The sequence below is a fragment of the Papio anubis genome, chromosome 4 (genome assembly GCF_008728515.1).
Source record: "Papio anubis isolate 15944 chromosome 4, Panubis1.0, whole genome shotgun sequence".
NCBI classification, from domain to species: Eukaryota; Metazoa; Chordata; class Mammalia; order Primates; family Cercopithecidae; genus Papio; species Papio anubis.
The window spans coordinates 29525420-29547749 of NC_044979.1; the positions used below are offsets into that span (position 1 = coordinate 29525420).

The following is a 22330-nucleotide window of genomic DNA, read 5'->3' on the forward strand; positions in this document are numbered from 1 at the left end:
AGTCCTCCAGCTGATTTCATGTGCAATGGGTTGATAGCCGTGACTAAGAATCAGAGCGACAACCAGAGAGGAATGAGTCCTGGAAGTTGGAGTCCTGGAAGGTAAAGGATTTGGGCATTGGAGAAAGAGGGCAATTGGAACTTCAGAGGCTGCAGAGAGATCTCGAACGCTGGAGGACAACAATGAGGGCTTTGAGTTTGTTTAGGGAAAGAGCCTCTGGGGTCTAAATGCCCCAGTGTGGAACCAGAGCAGTTTGTACTCAGTACCCGCTAAGCAGAGTGACAGGGAAGGGGAGAGTTATGTGTGGATATAAATATCTAAATTCTTCAGGAAGCAAGAACTGGCTGGCAAGCCGTTTGGTCCCAGGAAGCAGGAAGCTGCAGGCAGTGTGGTAATGTGACAGTGGTCTAGGGTGCTTGGCTCGTGGGGTAGCCAAGACTTTGTCTTGTTTCCTCACTTGGTAACTCATTAAATACACGATTCCTCCGGTGTTTCAAAGGGCTATTGGGTTTTTGGTAAAAAAATCTGTAAATTATTTCCTTTTTTTTTTTTTTTTTGAGACTGAGTTTTGCTCTTGTCCCTCAGGCTGGTGTTCAGTGGTGCCATCTTGGCTCACTGCAACTTCTGCCTCCCAGGTTCAAGCAATTCTCCAGCCTTAGCCTCCCTAGTAGCTGGGATTACAGGCATCTGCCACCATGCCTGACTAACTTTTGTATTTTTAGTAGAGACGGGGTTTCACTGTGTTGGCCAGGCTGGCCTCAAACTCCTGGCCTCAAGTGATCCTCCTGCCTTGGCCTCCCAAAGTGCTGGGATTGCAGGCGTGAGCCATGGTGCTCAGTTTCTGTGAATTATTTTTAAATATTATTTCTAAGACCAGAAACTGACTCCACATATTTGTAAAATGGTGTTTAATCATTTTATGGTTGTTTACAGTGAACCAATTCCAAGGCGCTTTCACATTATTTGGTTCTCCTGTGTGTTGGATGGGTAGGTATTTCTTTTTTTTTTTTTTTTTTTTTTTTTTTTAGAGGTGCATCTAACTCTGTTGCCCAGGCTGGAGTGCAGTGGCACGATCACAGCTCAGCTCACTGAAGCCTTGACCTCCCAGGCTCAAGGATCCTCCCACCTCAGCCTCCAGAGTAGCTGAGACTACAGGCTCGTGCCATATCGCCTGGCTAATTTTTTTTTATTTTTTCAGGGATGGGGTCTCACCATGTTGACCAGGCTGGTCTTCAAGTCTTGGGCTCAAGCCATCCTCCTGCCTTGGCTTCCCCAAGTGCAGGGATTATAAGTATGAGTCACTGTGTCTGGTTCCCCTTTTTGTAGGGGAATCCAGCTTAGGAAGGTAGTTATTTGGCTCGAGTCACCTGGCTGGAAAGAAGTGGTGTTGGGATTGGTACTAAGGAGTCTGGTTTTTAGGACGGCTCTTTTCCTAGTGCTGTACGAGAGAGTTACTTTTCCCCTTACAGTCAGCAGAGCTTTTTGTATTTGTGGAAGAAGAGCATTCATCCATCAGCCTAGTTATCCAGCAGTTCAGCCAGATCACACCAGCACCAGTGCTTTGCTCACCACCCTGAAGTATACTTCAGGGCTGGGTATCAGTAAACTGGATATAATATGAATTATACAAATTAATCTTTTTGGGTGAAAGCTGCTTTTCCCCCTCCTCTACATCTGGATTCCAAAGAGAAAACCATTGAGGAAAGACTTTGAGTGTGATAAGGGAGATGGGGTCGGGGGTAGTTTGGTGCTCCTTTTACTGAATTAGGGTTTTTTTTTTTTTTTTATTCTCTTTCCCCGGGGTTCTCTGTACCATATTTTCTTTTTTGAAATGAATTGCACTCTGTTTGTGTTCAGAAAAATGCAGACCTACTTAGTACTTTCTCACCCCAGCATGTCACAACTGTCCCTCAGAAAATCTTTGAGTAAGGCTCCTTGTGGCTGTAGGCAGTTAATTTGTGCTCTCATTGAAACGGGAATTAAAAGAAATTAAAGAGTGTGGAAGCAGAAACTCAGCTGTATGTAAGAAAACCCAGTTCCCCCTGAGAAAGAAAAAGAGCTGGAGTCCTTTAAAAATTAACTGCCTATTTTTCTGTGGCTAGTAAGCCTTATCTCTCCTGCTTTCCCTGGCATTGTGAAGACCCTGTTTCCCTAGCTGTGCAGCTGCAAGGTCACTAGACAGATAAACTCAAGTCGTAAAACATGTTTTTCCTTGAAAAGTAAGAAATGATGTAATGCATGTCTCAATTAATTGAATAACTGTCTTTGTTTCTCACTTCTGTAATATGCTTTCCCCTGCCCCATGAAATGCTTAAAAGGTAACTTAACTCTTTCTTCAGGGCTCAATCTTTTGGATGTTAATCCAACTGAGCCGGTGCACCTAAATAATAAATATCCTTCTGAACGCTCTCTGATTCCTTAAAAATCCTGCAACATCATGATTCATGGAAGTTCGAGATCTCGGTTCAGCATCCTCCACTTCCAGCCCCTCCCACCAGTTTGCATTTGCTTTACAGTTGAAATCCAGTGAAATGCTGGCTATGACTCAGGGTGGTTCTGAGCTGCAGAGCCAGACAAAGGCAGATGCTGTCCTCAGCATGCAAACCCTGAATTGGGTTTAATTGAGGGAAAAGAAATGTGTTTGGTGCTGGGTTTGTGGCTGTCTCAGGTTGTGCAGCTGCAGGAATTTGGTCTAGAATATGTCCCCTGAGGGCTGATAAGTCAGGAGAAGTTGAGTTAGGAGAGGATGGTGCCATGTGGCCTTTTCTCTGCAAACAGCCACCAAGATTCAGCCAACACTGGCCCCTGACAATTACAACTTCAAGTTTATAGTGTCCTTGTTTTGGGGGGGGCAGGGGAACTCCAGCTGTGTTGTTTTTGATAAAATATACTTGTTAAGAATGTAAGTAATCACTGAATGTGGTGGCCTGTGCCTGTAGTCCCAGCTACTTGAGAGGCTGAGGCAGGAGGATCGCTCGAGCTCAGGCATTCAAGGCTAGCCTGGGCAACATAGCCAGACTCTATCTTTAGCTGTGCAGTGGAACAGGCTCGGCTGCAGGCGTCGCCTCACTGGGAGCAGAGCTGAGCCCAAGTGGCACCCAGAGCCTGAGCAGTTGCCGCCATGGTGATCAAATTTCTGGAAGTCATCAAGCCCTTCTGTGTCATCCTGCTGGAAATTCAGAAGCTGGAGAGGAGGATTCAGTTTAAGGAGAAAGTGCTGTGGACCGCGTCACCCTCTTTATCTTCTTAGTGTGCTGCCAGATTCCCCTATTTGGTATTATGTCTTCAGATTCAGTTGACCCTTTCTATTGGATGAGAGTGATTCTAGCCTCTAACAGAGAGGCACCTTGATGGAGCTGGGGATCTGTCTCATTGTCACGTCTGGCCTTATTATGCAACTTTTGTTTGGCGCCAAGATAACTGACGTTGGTGGCACCCCAAAAGACCAAGCTCTTTTCAATGAAGCCCAAAAGTTACTTCGCATGATCATTACTATCGGCCAGTCTATCATGTATGTGATGACAGGGATGTACAGGGATCCTTCTAAAATGGGTGCTGGAATTTAAAAAATTAATTTAAAAAACTATAATAAATGTAAACAATCACTATAAAGAAAAAATTCAGGCTGGACACAATGGCTCACGCCTGTAATCCTAGAATTTTGGGAGGCTGAGGCAGGAGGATCACTTGAGGCCAGGAGTTTGAGACTAGCCTGGACAACATAGTTAGATCTCATCTCTACAAAAAAATTTAAAAATTAGCATGAAGGCACAAGCCTGTAGTTCCAGCTACTTGGGAGGCTGAGGTGGGAGGATCACTTGAATCCAGAAGTTTGAGGCTGTAGTGAGCTATGATCCCACCACTGCACTCCAGCCTGGGCAACAGAGCAAGAACCTGTCTATAAAAAAAGATTCAGATGATGTGAGCCTTATTAATGCATTCAACAACTATTTGTTTTCTGTCTACCATATGCCAGCCACTGTTCAAAGCATTGGGGATATGGCAGTGATCAACACAGAGTTTCCGTTAGCATTGTTGACCTAAATGAAAGAGGCAGAGACACAAAATACAATTTGAAGAGTTTACTAGAGGCCAGGCAAAGTGGCTAAGGCCTGTAATCCCAGAGCTTTGGGAGGCTGAAGTGGGAGGATCGCTTGAGGCGAGAAATTCAAGACCAACCCTGGCAACAAAACAATATTGCATCTCAACAACAATGACAACAACAAATTTAAAAATTAGCTGGGCATGGTGGTGCACAACTGCAGTCCCAGCTACTTGGTGGGTGCTACTCAGCAGGAGTATTGCTTGAGTCCAGGAGTTTGAGGCTGCAGTGAGCCATGACTGCACCGCTGCACTGTAGCCTGGGTGACAGAGAAAGACCCTGTCTCAAAAAGAATTTATCTGAGCCAAAGTGAGAACAGCTGCCCAGAAGACTCAGACCCCAGTACCCTTGGATATGAGCTTCATTTGGCCTTTATTATAGCAGGTTTTTAAAGTCAAAAAAGGGGGAAAGCTAGTAGACTGATACGAAGTTATCTGTCAAAAATTCTAATTGGTTTATAGAAATAACATTGACTATTGATTGCCATACACTGTTAAGCTACAGAATGTGGATTATGGTGTCTGGTATGGCATTATTAGGTTAATTTTAGTTAATTTTTAGCTACCTGTGGCAATAGCAAGCAGTTTCAAGAGACGAATACATAGTTCAAAAGAGGGGAGTGGGTGTGATTGTTTTCTCATTTTCATGCCTCTCTGGGCCCGATAATTTAAAAGAACTCTCATTCCTCAGATAAAAGCTATTTTCTTTTCTCATCAGGGAACTTACACTTTAATGAAGGGAGTAGCTAAAAACAACAAAAGTATGGAATGTGTCAAGTGGTGATAGTGCTATGAAGAAAAACACAAAAAAGAAAATATAAACCGTCTGGGCGCAGTGGCTCATGCCTGTAATCCCAGCACTCTGGGAGGCGGAGGTGGGTGGATCACTCAAGGTCAGGAGACTGAGACCAGCCTGGCCAACATAGTGAAACCCCATCTCTACTAAAAATACAAAATTAGCCAGGTGTGGTGGTGGGCACCTGTAACCCCAGCTTGGGAGGCTGAGGCAGGAGAATCGCTTGAACCTCTAAGGTGGAGATGGCAGTGAGCCAAGATGGTGCCACTGCACTCCAGCCTGGGTGACAGAAGGAGACTGTCTTAAAAAAAAAAAAAAAAAGAAAATATAAACCACTCGAAATCTCATCACCAGAGATAATCATCGTAAGCATCTCGTTGTCTATTCTTCCAAACACCTCTCTTTGCCAATATACAAATATGTTTTTGTATCAACAAGCATTTTTACAGGCTGATTCATAACCTGTTTCCAGTAATATTTCTGAGATATCTTTTTATGTCAATAAACAAAAACTGATATGATTTTATTTCTAGCTTTGATTTTTTTCTATATCATGAGTCATCAAGCTATTTTTTAATACAGAAAACTTTAAACATATAGAAAAGTAGAGAGAATGGTAAACACATTTATCTCCTATAACAATTATTATTTTGCATATTTACTTTACCTTTTTTTTGTTTATATATGTTAAACTCAATGATAGACATGATGAACAGCTTACCTGTTCTGTTTCCACCCCAACTGGGTGAGCTATAATTCAATTCAAAGGGCTGTTGGTTTTTTAAAAACAACTTTTTTTTTTTTTTTTGAGACAGGGTCTCACTCTTGTTCAGGCTGGAGTGCAGTGGCACGATCTTGGCTCATTGCAACCTCTGCCTCCCAGGCTCAGGTGACCTCCCACCTCAGCCTCACCAGTAGTTGGGACCACAGGTGCTCATCACCACACCTGGATAATTTTTTTATTTTTTTATTATTATTTTTTTTTGTAGAGATGGGTTTTGTCATGTTGCCCAGGCTGGTCTCAAACTCCTGAGCTCAAATGATCCACCTGTCTAGGCCTCCCAAAGTGCTGGGATTATAAGCATGTGCCACCATGCCTGGCCCAATTCTGAGGTTATTTACCCAGAGTTAGTGTCAGACTCCACAGGGCTAAGGGCTCAGTCTTTTATAGGATGCTCTCATTTCAGATATCAGCCTCACTTTGGGATGTCCCTAAGCCCTTGCACTTTTGACCAACTGGCTGTAACCTCAGGGGTTCCCACAGTCCCCACATGCTTGATAATTTGCTAGAACAACTCACAGAACTCAGGAAAGCATAATACTTATGATTAAAGTTTTATTATAAAACAAGGCCAGGAGCAGTGGTTCATGCCTGTAATCGTAGCACTTTGAGAGGCAGAGGTGGGTGGATCACTTGAGGTCAGGAGTTGGAAACTAGCTTGACTAACCTGGTGAAACCCTGTCTCTACTAAAAATACAAAAAAATTAGCTGAGTGTGTTGGTGTGTAGCTGTAATCCCAGCCACTTGAGAGGCTGAAGCAGGAGAATTGCTTGAACCCAGGAGGCGGAGGTTGCAGTGAGCCAAGATCATGTCACTGCACTCCAGCCTGGGTGACGGAGAAAGACTCCATCTCAAACAACAACAACAACAACAACAACAACAACAACAACAACAACAACACATTGTTAGAGGCCCGGGAGGAAGACAGAGTTTCCATGCCCTCTCCTGGAATCACAGGGCATCACCCTTTCAGCACACCAATGTGTTAAAGTAGGAAGAGCCGCTGAACTTTGGTGTTCAAAGTTTTTGCTGGGGTTTCAAGGTGTAGGCATGATTGGTTAAACAATTGGCCACAAAATTGAACTCATCTTAAGCTCCTCTCTCTCCTGGAGTTCCTACCAGAGTTCCAACCTTCTAAACACATGGTTGGTCTTTCTGGTCACCAAACCCCATCCTGAAGTTATCTAGGGGTCTGCACAGTCACTTCATTACTGTAATGAAGGCATTGTGATCACTTGGAAAATTCCAAGAGCATTTGAAGCACTGTGACAGGAATGGGGGATGAAGACTTGATATATTCTTTATTGTACTACGTTGTGCCTAAATACTTTAGTATATGCAAACCCATAGTACATTGAAGGTATTGTAAGTCAAAAGTGCAGACCAGGTGCAGTGGCTCACATCTATAATCCCAGCACATTGGGAGGCCAAAGCAGGTGGATTGCTTGAGCCCAGGAGTTTGAGACCAGCCTGGGCGACATGATGAAACCTCATCTCTACCAAAAGTAAAAAGAAATTAGCTGGATGTGGTGGTGCATGCCTGTGGTCCCAGCCACTTGAGGGGCTGAGGCAGGAGAATCACTTGAGCCTGGGAGGTCAAGGCTGCAGTGAGCTGAGATGGCGCTCCTTTACTCCAGGCTGGGTGACAGAGTGAGACCCTGTCTCACACACAAAGTGCATTTTCCTCTTTTTTTTTTTTCTCTCTCTCTCTCTTTTTCTTTCTTTCTTTTACAGATGGGGTCTCCTGGACTGCAGTGGTGCGATCTCGACTCACTGCAGCCTCGACCTCCCTAGCTCAAGTGATTCTTCTGCCTCAGCCCCCACAAGCAGCTGTACTGCATATATATATATATCACTTTTGCACCACTGTAAAGTCAAAAAATCATGTCGGGGACTGTCTGCACCTCTAAATAAGTAAGGACATTTTCCTTTATAGCCACAATGTCATTACCATATGTAACAAAGTTAATGAGAGTTCTTTCTGCTTGATTTTCAATGGCTGCCTACTATCCAATGCATGCATATATCCTAAAGTTCTTGATGGGCATCAAGATGCCTATTGATGGACATTGAGGATATTTCTACTTTTTCATTAGGGGAAACCACACTAGGATGAACATTCTTATGCATACATCTTTTTATCCTGTAAGTATCCCGTGTTACTACCTGAGGAAATTGTGACTGCTTGTTTTCCTAGCAGGGAGCTGTGAAATCCAATTCAAAGGCATTGTCTTAAAAAAAATTTTTTTTTCTTCTCTTTTTTTTCACATCAGGCAGGTAATGTGCAGATGTGGTAACAAGGTTGGAGGGAGGTACGTCTCACACATGCACGTGAAACTCCAATCATCATGCTTATCAACTACAAAAGAATCAAGGTATTATCTTTCAGTGAAGCACAGCATATCCCTGTCCCTGGTGCAGTCAGCATGGCTTTGCCTGAACTTTTGCTATAATCTGTGTACCAAAGAAATCTGATGTTATCGTATTCTTTTGGGCAAGGATGAGGGTCTTCTACTAACTCTCCAAGGCCAGTGGGCATAATGACAGATGCTATGTACTGAGTTGTGTCCCCCCAAAATTCATGTTGATGCCCTAGCCCCCAATGTGACTGTATCCAGATATAGTGTCTTTAGGAGGTAATTAAGGTCACATGAGGTCATAAGGTAGAGCCCTAATCCGAGAGGGCTGTGGCCTTACAAGAAGAGGAGCAAGAGGCTGGGCGCGGTGACTCAAGCCTGTAATCCCAGCACTTTGGGAGGCCGAGACAGGCAGATCACGAGGTCAGGAGATCGAGACCATCCTGGCTAACACGGTGAAACCCCGTCTCTACTAAGAAATACAAAAAACTAGCCCGGCGAGGTGGCGGGCGCCTGTAGTCCCAGCTACTCAGGAGGCTGAGGCAGGAGAATGGCATGAACCCGGGAGGCGGAGCTTGCAGTGAGCTGAGATCAGGCCACTGCACTCCAGCCTGGGCGACAGAGAGAGACTCCGCCTCAAAAAAAAAAAAAAAAAAAAGGAGAGGAGCAAGAAAGTGGTGATCTGCAAGCCAGGAAGAGGGCCCTCTCCAGAACCTGATCAGGCTGGTACCCTGATCTCGACCTTCCAGCTTCCAAAACTGTGAGAAAATAAATATCCCTTCTTCAAGCTGGTGTTTTGTTATGGTAGGTCGAGCTAAGATTTTGATTAAGTTTGACTTCAAAATTCTTGGTGGAAGTGACAGAAACTTAATTTGAATTAGCTTAGGAAAAAAAGAATATTTCTTCAAAGAACTCTAGGAAAGAAAACAATGGGTATTAGAGCAAAACCACTGGCCTCTGCCACACTGCCTTTGCAATTTCTCCCCAAAGTGCAGTGTGGCTCACTTTACCCTGAGGTTGGAGAGTGATGGGGGGGAGGGGTGGGGTGGGTGTCAAGAGGCTAGAAAAGAATTAAGGAGGCCTCTGTGGGGCCACAACCTATGCTTATTATTGTAACCTGAGGTTCACCACAAATCATGGGTGCCGTCTCATGGCAGGCAGATCAAAGCTTTTTTTTTGGTGGGGGGGTAGGGGGTACGGAATCTTGCTCTGTTGCCCAGTCTGGAGTATAGTGGTATGATCTTGCCTCATTGCAACCTCCACCTCCCGGGTTCAAGTGATTCTCCTGCCTCAGCCTCCTGAGTAGCTGGGATTATGGGTGCACGCCACCATGCCTGGCTAATTTTTGTATTTTTAGTAGAAATGGGGTTTTGCCATGTTGACCAGGCTGCTCTTGAACTCCTGACCTCAGGTGATCCACTCACCTCAGCCTCCCAAAGTGCTGGGATTACAGGCGTGAGCTACCGTGCCTGGCCAGATCAAAGCTTTCACGGAAGGCTTCATGGTATTGCCTGTAGAGAACTGGAGTGCTTGAGGTACAACCCTCAATCTTTGGATAATCTCACCCCGAGTCAGTAAAAGAAACAGTCATTACATCTTTCCTTCTTTCCTTCAGAGAATCCATATTTAGCTTGCTTGCAGAAGGAAGGAGTGGGTTTGGTCTCATTAAACTTTGCATTAGAGTCCAGTTTTCCTAGGGTTACCATTGTGCCTAATGACAAAAGTTATAGGGCTTTTGGTATTTTAAATATTCCATGTATTTCTAATATTTTATTTCAAATATAATATTCTAACAATATTTGACATCTCTGGTGCATTTATTTGGTGCTTAAAGATGCTCATCTCAATCACTCCTTTGTCTTTAGCCACGAATTAGAAACTGACAACTCTCAAATCTGGATTTTCAACCCACCCCCTGGGCTTCAGTCCCACACACGCTACAGCCTGCTGGTCTTGGCTGTCTGTTAAGTGCCTCAATATTCAACATGGCTAAGATTAAACTCATCTGCATCCTCATATCCTTTTCTGTTTCCATAAAAACCATTTCTTCCTTTAGGTTCCATATCTCAAAGGCCTGGGTTCTCTTCCCTCTTGTCACACCTTGCAGCTCAAATAATCACCATATCAAGATTCTTCCTCCTAAGTTCCTAAATACCTCTCTATCTCCATGCCCACCGCCAACACTTTACTCCAGGCTACCATCACTCCTTACCAAGATTATTACAATAATTTCTTATTTCTGTTCTTGCCACCTTCCCTGCCCAAGCCATTTCATGTTAAACTAGACTGTGTGTGTGTTTTTTTTAAGACTAAGGAACTAAGAAACACACCACTTAAGACATTTGCTAAGCACCCACTATGTATCAGGTAATGGCATGAGGTCATCAAGCTGGGTTAAACACTGTTTAGCTTCATTTCTTACTCCTACCCAACGCCAACTCTATCCTTCAGCTAGTTTCAGTCTTCAGAACATAATTTTTTCCCTTGCCTCCAGGCTTTCACACTGTTGCCTCTGCCTACAATACTAAACCCTTTGCCTAATTGCTTCCTATTTATCTATCAGTCTGGTCTCAGTTTAGACATACTTTCTCCAGATGGTGTTCCCAATCTCACTACTCTGGGTTAGGTATCACTTCTATTTTTTTTTCTCTTTTCTCCAACTGTTAGCTAAATATCCATGTGGTGTTTTAATAATTCCTAACCATAGAACTTTTAAAAATAAGTTTTATTGAAATATAGTTCACATTGCCATAAAATTCATGCTTTTAAAACATATAAGTCAATGGTTTTTAGTATATTCATATGGTTTTTCTGAACATCACCACTAATTCCAGAGTATTTATTTCCATCAATACAAAAAAAAAAAAAAACCCAAAACACCCAAAACAGAAAACCAACCCTAAGGATCAGCAGTCTCTCCCTACTCATCCTTCTCATGGAAACGACCAATCTACTTTCTATATTTAGAACTTTACTTACTCTGAACATTTTATGTCAGTGGAATCATGTAATTAATGTGCTTTTTGTGTCTGGCCACTTTCACTTAGCATAATATTTCAAGTTTATCTACATTGTAGCATCTATCAGTACTTCATTCCTTTTAAGGGTCAAATAACATTTCATTGTATGGATATAGCACACTTTGTTTATCCATGTATCAAATGACGGATATTGGGGCTGTTTCTGCTGTCTATTATGAATAATGCTGCTATGAATATGAATGTGGAAGTGTTTATATGCACACACGTTTTCATTTCTCTTGAGTATATACCTAAGTGTAGAACTGCCGGTTCATATGATAATTCTATGTTTAACATTTTTTGAAGAGCTGCCAAACTGTTTTTCAACATGGCTGCACCATGATACAATCCCATGAATAGTGCATGAGAGTTCTGATTTTTCCACATTCTCACCAGCACTTAACATTTTTTTTGTTTTAGTTATTCTAGTGGGTGTGAAGTTGTACCTCATTGCAGTTTTGATTTGTATTTCCCTGATGGCTAATGATGAGCATCTTTTCATGTGCATTTGTGTATCTTTGAAGAAATGTCTATTCAAATTAATTGCCCATTTAAAGAACTGAGCTGTCTGAGGCCAGGCGTGGTGGCTCATGCCTGTAATCCCAGCACTTTGGAAGGCTGAGGCGGGTGGATCACTCGAGGTCAGGAGTTCAAGACCAGCCTGGCCAACATGGTGAAGCCCTGTCTCTACTAAAAACACAAAAATCAGCTGGGCATGGTTGTGGGCACCTGTAATCCCAGCTACATGGTAGGCTGAGGCATGAGAATCGCTTGAACCCAGGAGGTGGAGGTTTCAGTGAGCTGAGATTGTACCATTGTACTCTAGCTTGGGCAACAGAGCGAGACTCCATCTCAAAACAAAAAAGCAAAACACACACACACACACACAAAACCCCAAAAACTGAGTTGTCTTTTCATTGCTGAATTGTAAGAGTTTTTATATACTCTGGATACTAATCAGTTATCAGATATGTGATTTGCACATTCCCTTCTGTGTTGTGGACTGTCACTTCACTTTCTTGATAGTATCCTTTGATAAACACAAAAAAATTTGTTTTGAGAGATGGTCTCACTGTTTCCCAGGCTGGAGTGCAGTGGCACAATCTCTGCTCACTACAACCCCCACCTCCTGGGCTAAAGCAATACTCCCACCTCAGCCTCTTGAGTAGCTGGGATTAGAGGCACCCACCACCATGCCCTGCTAATTTTTGTGTATTTTTTTGTTGAGACAGAGTCTCATTTCATTACCCAGACTGGTCTTGAACTCTTGGCCTCAAGTAATCCTCTTGCCTCGGCCTCCCAAAATGCTGGGATTACAGTTGTGAGCCACCAAGCCCAGCACTGAATCTTTTTTTAATGAATGAATGGATTGGGTAACTAAAATATCAAGTTTCTTTTCTCTATCTAAAATTATATCAACTCTGTGCAGTAACAGTGTTTTCGTCATGTTGCTGGCAGTTAAAAATTCCTTGAGGAACAAATCAGAAGCAAACAGCAAACGAACACAGGAGATGATAGGGATTGTGTGATTTAACAGGTTTTGGAACAACACTGATCTGGATTCAAATCCTAACTTTAAGAACTGTATCCCTGGGCAAATTACATTACTATTTCTCTTTCTTTAAAATGGTTTTTTTTGTTTGTTTTTTTAAGTGCCAGGTGTTTATTTCCCTCACATGTGGGGTGGCTCACATATACAACACACACAGGCGTTGGCCCCGTGGGAGAGGGCAGCACCCCTGGCTTCTGAGGGGAGGATCTTGGCCTCACAGTGTAAAAAGGGAGAGGACGGTTTCTCTCTCCTCCCCTCACTAGGGCCTAGGGAAACCAGGAGCAAATTCCACGACTTTCACCTCTCAACCAAGGAGAAGCCACCTTGGTGACATTTAGTTCCAACCATCACAGTAAGTGGAAAAGGGATTGGCCTGGTCTTTCAACCATTACAGGGTGAAGGTATACATAGTAAAGGAAGATACAGTTTGGATGAGGCCACAATAGGGGACAGATGACACCATCAGAAGCATATGCAGGGGAGGGGCAGTCACTCCGCTTCTGGGCTGCTTAGTTCCCGGATTGGCAGGAAGAGTAGGGAAGACGGATGGGGCTCATTGTTTGGCATTGATGATGTCCACGAATTCGGGCTTGAGGGAAACACCACGCATGAGGAAGCCACCCATGTGAGGCTGCCTGGCCAGCTCCTTGCAGATTGCCCTGGTCACAGAGCCTCCATAAATGATACCAGTGCTCTGAGCCACTGCATCAGAGACGTTGGACTTAAGCCATCCTCGGAGCTTCTTGTGTACCTCCTGGGCCTGTTGGGGTGTTGCAGTCTTGCCGGTACCAGTGGCCCACACGGGCTCATAGGCCAAGATGACCTTGCTCCAGTCCTTCACGTTATCTGCAATGACCTTTGTCTGTTCAAAAACAACCTTCTCAAGGATGCCAGCTTCCCTTTCACCTAGCTTCTCCCCAGTGCAGGTGATTACTCCGAGTCCCTCTGCCAGAACATGGGCCACTTTCTGCCCAATCAGCTCATCTGACTCCCCAAAGACATGCCTTCTGAGTGCCCCAGGACCACACCACCTATGTGACTCCTAAGTCTTTGACCATGCCAGGGCTGATTTCCCCAGTAAAGGCCCCATTAGCCACTTTGCAGCAGTTCTGTGCAGCCACAGCAATCTTGAGATCTAGCGTCTGCCGGGCCAAATCGATACAGGCAGTGGGGAGAGCACAAATCACCTCGGTATGGGCAGGCACAGTGGCCGCGTTCTGAGTGCCAATGAGCTCCCCCAGATACTTCTTCCGCCCGTTATCTTCCAGTTCCTCTCCACGAAGAACTTCCTGGAGGGCGCCATGGCGCCGGAGCTGAGGTGCCGTAGGTCAGTGTCAGCGCCTAAAACGGGTTTTAATAATACTTGGCAAGGTTGTTAGGCGGATTAAATGAGCTCTTGTAACTACAGTGTTTTACACATTGTGAGCATTTATCAAATAGCAGTTATTTACTAGTGCAAAGGACTAGCAGCAATGTTCATATTAATATACTGTTAACCTTTTGTCCCCAATTTCTCCAGAGTACAGTTTCCAAGATTTCTGTTTTCTTTTGTGAACTGTTAGACCACTGGTATTGGATTCGGACAGAAAGGCATTCACAAAAATACGGTTCAATGTGAGAATAATCCTAAAGATGTATGCAAAACACTCTGGAGTTAGAGCACCAGGAGCTGTAAGCGGAATGAAAGACCTCTTTTGGGCTTAAGAACTAAATAAAGGGGAGCTGACAGAGATTCTAGGCATTTTGGATTTATCTCAATGTGGCACATATTTCAGGTTTGTAAAATAGTTCAGTTGACTACGTGTCTGTCTCCCTCCACTAGAGCCAGCGTAGGCACCATGTCTTAAGTCATTTTGGATCTCCAGTACTGTGGCCACTATAGGGGGAGTTGAATTGACGCGCCTTGATCACCAGGGCAGAAAAGGATTCTCTGGAGAGGGATAGGGAAGTCGGAAGAGGGAGGAAAAACCTGGATCCATTTCCAAGGAGCTGAAGGCAGCTTAGATATGGGACACATCTCGGTGCTAAAGCCCCAAGCTGGAAGCGAGAAACCGAGAGAACAACACCGGCTCTTCTTCCCGGCTCCTGGCCCAGTAGGGCCACTTCCGGGAGGGGGCGGGGAGACAAGAGGAGGCGTGCCGGGAAGGAGGCCGTTTGTAGTGTACCAGGCGGAAGTGTGCCAAAGGTATCGGTGCTGTCGCTTCCGGTCCGGGTAAACGCACCTTAGGTACACGCTGGTGTGTGGCGTGCGAACATAGGCGTCTGAAGGCAAGTCAGCGAGTGAAGACGGGAGCGCCAGAATCTGTGGACTCAGAAGTCTGGGGTCTAGTGGAAAAACCGGAAAAAAGGCCAGGAACCTGAATACGACCTAATAGCTGTTTCCGAGGGGGCAGCTTCCACGGGGAACCTTCTGCCCTGGTAACGGCCAAAGAGGAGGAGATGGCGCCAGTCAGGGAGCGGCCGTGGCCCAGACAGTGAGGAAGCGCGAAGGCGGAGCAACCGTGGAAGCCTCGGGAGAAGAATCAGAGTCGTCGCTACCGCCACTGCCGCCACCACCATGGAAGGAGCAAAGCCGACATTGCAGCTCGTGTACCAGGCAGTGCAGGCGCTTTACCACGACCCAGATCCCAGCGGAAAGGAGCGCGCCTCGTTTTGGCTTGGGGAGCTGCAGCGTTCGGTGAGGGGCCCAGAGAGGCAGTTCTGTGCCGCGGGGCCGGGGCGGGGTGGAACCTAGGCTCCAGGGGAGAACCTGAGCCCGGCGGTTGACCTCGTGAGGTCCTCCTTGGGGAGGAGCTGCTGTCGTGGGGTGGGGCTGCGAAGCTACATCTTTGCCGCTTTTGGGAAACTAGTCGCACCTGATCGGTCGCGAACTGGCCCTTTCCCCACCCGGTGGAATCTGATTTGTAGGTCTTATACTTTTCGATTGTGGCATCGATCTAGTCTTGTTTAAGTTCTGCCTTTGCCGTTGCTTCTTGGGCCGTGCTTTTCCGTTTTGTCTTCCTCCCACCAAATCCAACCCCAGTGTTTCTCCACCTTCCGCATAAGAATGGTTTATTGGTCTCCTCTCCGTGTCCAAGACTTGCATCCGGCAATTTCCTCCCAGTCGTAGCCTTATGCCTCACTCTTTTTGCCTGTTTTCACTCCAGTTTGAGTCTGTTCTTCTCGAAACTTCTCAGGTTTCTAGATTCTTACTCGTGCGAGTTTTCCCCTTGCTTTGGAATGGCAACATAATATGAAGAAAAAATATTAATTCTGCGTTCAGAAAATCTTTGGAGTTCTAATTTTATTTCATATTAATCCTCTAACCTTGTTATTTCTCTGGCTTTTAGATTTTTTTATTTATAAAATGGGTATCACTGCTGCTTTGATTATTCCATATAAAACTGTATGTGCATCCAGTGAGATATTTAATTGTAGCTTGTATCTATTGTATTTCTGCATTCTTTGATTCATGTTTTATGCTTCCTTCCCTAATTTTCACACCTTTGCTGTGCTTCACTTCTATGTGAGTGTGTATTCTTGGTGATCTGGCTGACTTAGGTCCTAATGTAGTATGCACTTTAAAAATTAAGTACTTTGAAAACAACTAAAGAAGCTTTTTTACAGGCTGACAAAATACTCACCTTTACCTTTATTTTTGCATTTTATACTAACAAGCATATTTTTTTGCCCCTCTTCCCTTTAACTCATAACTGATACTTAAAGGTGCTCTGCCTTATTAAATCAGCTCCTAGACTGCAAGTTCATGATATTTAAAAATTTGCAACTTTGACTTTTTAAAAATCTGGTCTTGGTATGGAGCAACTTTGCCTTTTTTTTTTTTTTTTTTTGAGACAGAGTCTGGCTTTGTCACCCAGGCTGGAGTGCAGTGGTGTGATCTCGGCTCACTGCAACCTCCTCCTCCCAGATTCAGGTGATTCTCCTGTCTCAGCCTCCCAAGTAGTTGGAATTACAGGCGCACGCCACCACACCCAGCTAATTTTTGTATTTTTTAGTAGAGACTGGGTTTCGCCATGTTGGCCAGGCTGGTCTCGAACTCCTGACCTCAGGTGATCTGCCCACCTCGGCCTCCCAAAGTGCTGGCACTAGAGGTGTGAGCCACCGCGCCTGGCTGCAACTTTGACTTTGAATATTAAACTTAGAAAATTGGTGCCCAAGTCCTCGTCAGAAAATAAAGGAATACGACTCACTGTAGGCTACACAAGAAAATCATTCACATATGGTCTCATTTAGTGTTTCTGTGATCTCTGGAGAGTCACAATTCCCTGATCTTCGTACACTGCAAAAGTCATATCTTTCTAATTAAACCTGCTTGTTGTGTGTATTTTAAATCAATATTTGAGTGCTTACCATGTGCCAGCAACTATGCTGGGTGTTTGGATTTGGAAATGAACTAGAAAAAAATCTCTGCTTATCACAGAAGGTGGTTGTGATTAAATGAGTTAATATTCTACGAAGAGCTTAGAAAAGTTCTTGGAACATAGAGATTAAAATGTTAGCAATTGTTATTTAAATATTAGTCACTTTTCTCTCCTTACTTTCCACTACTCTATTACAACCTTACATCATCTTCACAGATGGGATTTCCCATTGGCCAAACCCAGCCGGAAGCCAGGCGACACAGTGACCTGTTGGTAAAGTCTATACAGGTCAGCCTATTGGAGCAGAAAACATGACAGAAGAGGGTGGAAAAGTGGATCTGGAAAATATCCAGCAGTCACACATCATGTTTAGGCAACTTCAGCATCTGGATTGACAGTTCAGCTAACATTTTGGCCTTTTGATTCCTTTACCTCTTCATTATCTTCAGTCACCTGGTCACACAATCACACCCTGGATCTTGTCTTTACTAAAAAGCCACCACCCATGACTGTAATCCCAACACTTTGGGAGGCTGAGGCAGGCGGATCGCTTGAGGTCAGGAGTTCAAGACCAGCCTGGCCAATATGGTGAAAACCCGTATCTACTAAAAATACAAAAATTAGCTGGGCGTGGTGGTGCGCACCTGTAGTCTCAGCTACTCAGGAGGCTGAGGCAGGAGAATCTCTTGAACCCAGGAGGTGGAGGTTGCAGTGAGCTGAGACTGTGCCACTGCACTCCAGCCTGGGTGACAGAGCCCGACTCCATCTCAAAAAAACAAAAAAGTTAACCAGCCAGGCCCATTGGCTCACGCCTGTAATCCTAGCACTTTGGGAGGCCAAGGTGGAGGATCCCTTGAGCCCAGGAGTTCAAGACCAGCCTGGGCAATATAGTGAAACTTCATTTCCACAAAAAAAAAGGAAAATTAGTTGGGTATGGTGACATTCGCCTATAGTCCCAGCTACTCGAGAAGATCCCTTGAGCCCAGGAGTTCAAGACTGAGTGAGCTATGATTTCGCTGCTGCACTCCAGCCTGGGAGACAGCAAGATGGTAAAAAAAAAAAAAAAAAAAAAAAGTCACCACACCTCAAAATAGCTAATTCAGACATTCTGCTTTGGTAATAACTCACTGTTTTCCAGTTTGCTGGCTCAAAAATCTCAAATAACGTCACCCAGTTTTTTGAAATCTTTATGTAATTTTACTAATATTTAAGTTTTATTTTTAAAACAAAATTCTGTGGAACCTCTTTTTTCCTGTTGGTAATCAAATACCTCTTTTTTTTTTTTTTTAATTTTGTTTTCTGTATATCCACAATAAGTCATCCCCAAATCTCAGTAATGTAAGTATCCTCTTTGTTCAGACTGGTGATTTGTTTTCTTTTTTGGCTGAAGGAAATATCTATCCCAGGAACCCTCCATTTCCCTGCTCCAGTCTGGCCTGGTTCGCTAGGTCTGTTGATAATTATCGTTATGGGATTCCATAAACACTGTCCTAGGGAATTCCATTTGCCTCTTTGTTGTGCTGAATCCACTGATTCTTGGATTCCATGATGTTTTCTTGGGTTACTCTTCCATTTAATGGATCATCGAGAAGGGAACCTTCATCCTTTCTCTCATTGCTTTTCTGTTGGTCTGTTTCTCTTGGGTTGCTTTTACCTTGAGTTCTCTAGTCAGCCGGGAGGTTGTAAGCTAGACTGCCAGTGTTCTAAAGCCAGGTCAGGGAATGAAGCTAGGGGATGGATCTCACAACTGAGTATGTAGGTTTTAATTTAATCTCTTGTTTTCAGCATGATACTCCTGTCTTTAGCTGAGTCTGTTGTCTTAAGAGTCCAGAGACCACCTACTTCAATCTTTCCAAAGTAAACCTTGAGTCTTCCGTTATGGTGGGAGAGTAGTAGCCTGGTTGCTCAGAGTCAGAGAGGAAATTTAGGAGTCTACTGCTTCTTACACAGATTTTGACCCTTTTATTTATTTAAACTTTTTTCTTTTTTCTTTTCTTTTTTTTTTTTTTTTGAGACGGAGTCTCGCTCCATCGCCCAGGCTGGAGTGCAGTGGCCGGATCTCAGCTCACTCCAAGCTCCGCCTCCCGGGTTTACGCCCTTCTCCTGCCTCAGCCTCCTGAATAGCTGGGACTACAGGCGCCCGTCACCACGCCTGGCTAGTTTTTTGTATTTTTTTTTTTTTTAGTAGAGACGGGGTTTCACCGTGTTAGCCAGGATGGTCTCGATCTCCTGACCTCGTGATCCGCCCGTCTCGGCCTCCCAAAGAACTTTTTTCTTTTAATGCCGCATTACTGGCAGATTTCTCCCCCACCCCACCCTTTTTTTTTTTTTTTTTTTTTTTTGAGACACTCGCTGTCTCCCAGGCTGGAGTGCAGTGGCGCGATCTCAGCTCACTGCAAGCTCTGCCTCCCGGGTTCACGCCATTCTCTTGCCTCAGCCTCCTGAGTAGCTGGGACTGCAGGCACCCGCCACCACGCCTGGCTAATTTTTTGTATTTTTTAGTAGAGACAGGGTTTCACCATGTTAGCCAGGATGGTCTCAATCTCCTGACCTCGTGATCCACCCTCCTTGGCCTCCCAAAGTGCTGGGATTACAGGCGTGAGCCACCACGCTCGGCCCACCCCACCCTTTAAAAAAAAAAAAGAAAAGAAAAGATGGGGTCTCGCTATATTGCCCAGGTTGGACCCAGACTCTTGGTCTCAGGCAATCCTGTCTCCTCAGCCTCCTGCGTAGCTGAAATTACAGGTGCACACCACCACACCCAGCTCCACTCTTTTGTTTTTTGTTCTGCCTGTGCATCTGCCTTCAGATGTACCTGTGCTTCCAATTCCCCAGTCTTCCTGGGTTTTGCAGCATGAGTAGTTTGTCCCTTGCTTTCCCCATTCTCATCTCATCCTCCCTCCCCACCCCCAAGGCAAATTTCAGCCTCCCCACCCCCAAGGCAAATTTCAGCCTTTTTGGATCTGCTAGGACAGTTAACACTGTCCTTCAGCTTTCCAGTTTCCACAGTTGTGTTGATATCTGTCATCTGTTTCCATTTTCTTTGTCTTTATGTGTTTTTGCCTTTTTTAAAAAAATTTTTACTCTGATGTTTAGTGGATTTTTGGAAGGACCTGAGAGCAAACAGCTGTGTTCAATCAGTTAGTTAAGTCATTTTAAACAGAAGTCCCTGCATTAGTTCTTGAATTTTATCAAAACCTCAGTACATTGACTGTCCCTTCCTTTTTCTTTATTAGGTCTTCCTGTCTTTATTTCTCTCCTTATCAAATGTGGATTCCAAGATCTATCCTTCTTTTTTTTTTTTTTTTTTTTTTTGAGACGGAGTCTCGCTCTGTCGCCCAGGCTGGAGTGCAGTGGCGCAATCTCAGCTCACTGCAAGCTCCACCTCCCGGGTTCACGCCATTCTCCCGCCTCAGCCTCCGAGTAGCTGGGACTACAGGCGCTCGCCACCACGCCCGGCTAGTTTTTTGTATTTTTAGTAGAGACGGGGTTTCACCATGTTAGCCAGGATGGTCTCGATCTCCTGACCTTGTGATCCACCCGCCTCGGCCTCCCAAAGTGCTGGGATTACAGGCTTGAGCCACCGCGCCCGGCCCCAAGATCTATCTTTCTAGTTATTTTATAAATATACCATCACCTTTCCCCTCTAATTTGGTCAAACTTCAGCATGGTTGTATGCAGCTGCTTCTCCTCTTGTCAGATCTAGGTGCTTTGCATCTCTCAATCTTCTGAAATCTCTGGGACCTTAATCTTTTGGTTTATCCTATATCTTGTCTGCATCTTTAGACTCCTTTACTGAGTCTTTCCCATCAGCATCCAAATAGCTGAAATATTTCTCATAGTACACAAATATTTTGTGGTAGAGTGGATGCCGCCTTTGCCCAACTTTACTTTCTTCTCTGCTTTTACTCTTTCCCAACCCTGTCTTCAAATGCAGAAACTAACTCACCTTTTGAAAGCCCAAACTAAATTCTACTTTCTCCTTGAAGGCTTACCTGCTTCTCTTCAGCCAAAAGTGATTTCAGCCCCCATTGAATGCCTAGAGAACTTTATTTCATTGTGTTTGCCTTTTTCGCGGTGGCTCAAGCCTGTAATCCCAGCACTTTGGGAGGCCGAGATGGGCGGATCACGAGGTCAGGAGATCGAGACCATCCTGGCTAACACGGTGAAACCCCGTCTCTACTAAGAAATACAAAAACTAGCCGGGCGAGGTGGCGGGCGCCTGTAGTCCCAGCTACTCGGGAGGCTGAGGCCGGAGAATGGCGTGAACCCGGGAGGCGGAGCTTGCAGTGAGCTGAGATCCGGCCACTGCACTCCAGCCTGGGCTACAGAGCGAGACTCCGTCTCAAAAAAAAAAAAAAATAAAAAATAAACCTTTGCAAATAAGTGTTTTGCCTCCCCTACTAGACTGGGATTCTTGTCACATTTGTTTATGTAGTCCAATACCCATAGTTGAAGAAATAAACCATGGTTATTAAGATAAACAATCAAGATGCTTCACACACAGGTTCTTAAAAATGTTGATTGTCACAGTGCATACATGCAGATAGTCAGTTGGATAACTCACATTTTTCTTTATCTGCGAGTTTTATTTTTGCTGTCACTCTTAACCGTATACATGGTTAAAAATAAACAATATTCAGCTCCTTTAATGCTCTTCAGTCTTTCCAGTCTTTTTTTTCTTTTTCTTTTTCTTTTTTTTTTTAAAAACCTTTATGAGATATGTATGTTGCCCTCATTTTATACTTGCAGATATTCAGGTGCAGAAAGGGAGAGGAACTTTTGGACTCAATAAGGCTCTCTTATTTTTTGAGACAGAGTCTCACTCTGTTGCCCAGGTGGGAGTGCAGTGGCACCACCTTGGCTCACTGCAACCTCCGCCTCCTGGGTTCAAGCAATTCTCTTGCCCCAGCCTCCCAAGTAGCTGGGACTACAGGAGTGTGCCACCACACCTGGCTAATTTTTGTGTTTTTAGTAGAGATGGGGTTTCGCCATGTTGGCCAGGTTTGTCTCAAACCCTAGCCTTAAGTGATCTGGCCGCCTTGGCCTCCCAAAGTGCTGGGATTACAGGTGTGAGCCACTGCACCTGGCCTATTTATTTAGTTTTTTGAGACAGGGTCTCACTCTGTTGCCCAGGCTGTGGAGTGCAGGGGTGTGATTATTGCTCACTGCAGCCTTGCTTACCTGAGGCTGGTTCCCAGGCTGGTCTCGAACCCCTGGGCTCAAGCACTTCTCTCACCTCAGCCTCAGAAAGTGCTGGGATTACAGACATGAGCCACTGTGCCTGGCCAAGGCTCTCTTTAAGTGGTCACTGAGTGGCATTTGTAATCAAAAGTAATGTGTGTGGTGGTTTTTTCTTTCC

General features: G+C 44.6%; 1 protein-coding gene, 1 non-coding gene and 1 pseudogene across 6 annotated transcripts in view; 1 reads left to right on the forward strand and 2 right to left on the reverse strand.

Moving 5' to 3' along the window:
* Positions 1-7945: 7945 nt before the first annotated feature.
* LOC116274802 lies at positions 7946-8049 on the reverse strand. The gene has a single exon (XR_004183574.1). It is a non-coding gene; the product is annotated as a small nucleolar RNA U13 (small nucleolar RNA).
* A 4857-nt stretch (positions 8050-12906) lies between these two features.
* LOC100999287 lies at positions 12907-14860 on the reverse strand (annotated as a pseudogene). Its single transcript, XR_002521179.2, has one exon. The product of XR_002521179.2 is annotated as a triosephosphate isomerase pseudogene (transcript).
* The window catches only part of TNPO3 (transportin 3), a 102989-nt gene continuing 95406 nt past the window's right edge, over positions 14748-22330 (forward strand). For 2 of the 4 annotated variants that reach the window (XM_003896577.4, XM_031665171.1), the window contains exon 1: positions 14748-15284. In XM_003896577.4, coding sequence (XP_003896626.1) covers positions 15165-15284 — 120 coding nt within the window. In that variant the 5' untranslated portion in view covers positions 14748-15164. Of the gene's footprint in view, positions 15285-15364; positions 15511-22330 lie in introns of those variants that run through there. The other 2 variants (XM_017957148.2, XM_009203846.4) reach the window with 2 other exon arrangements.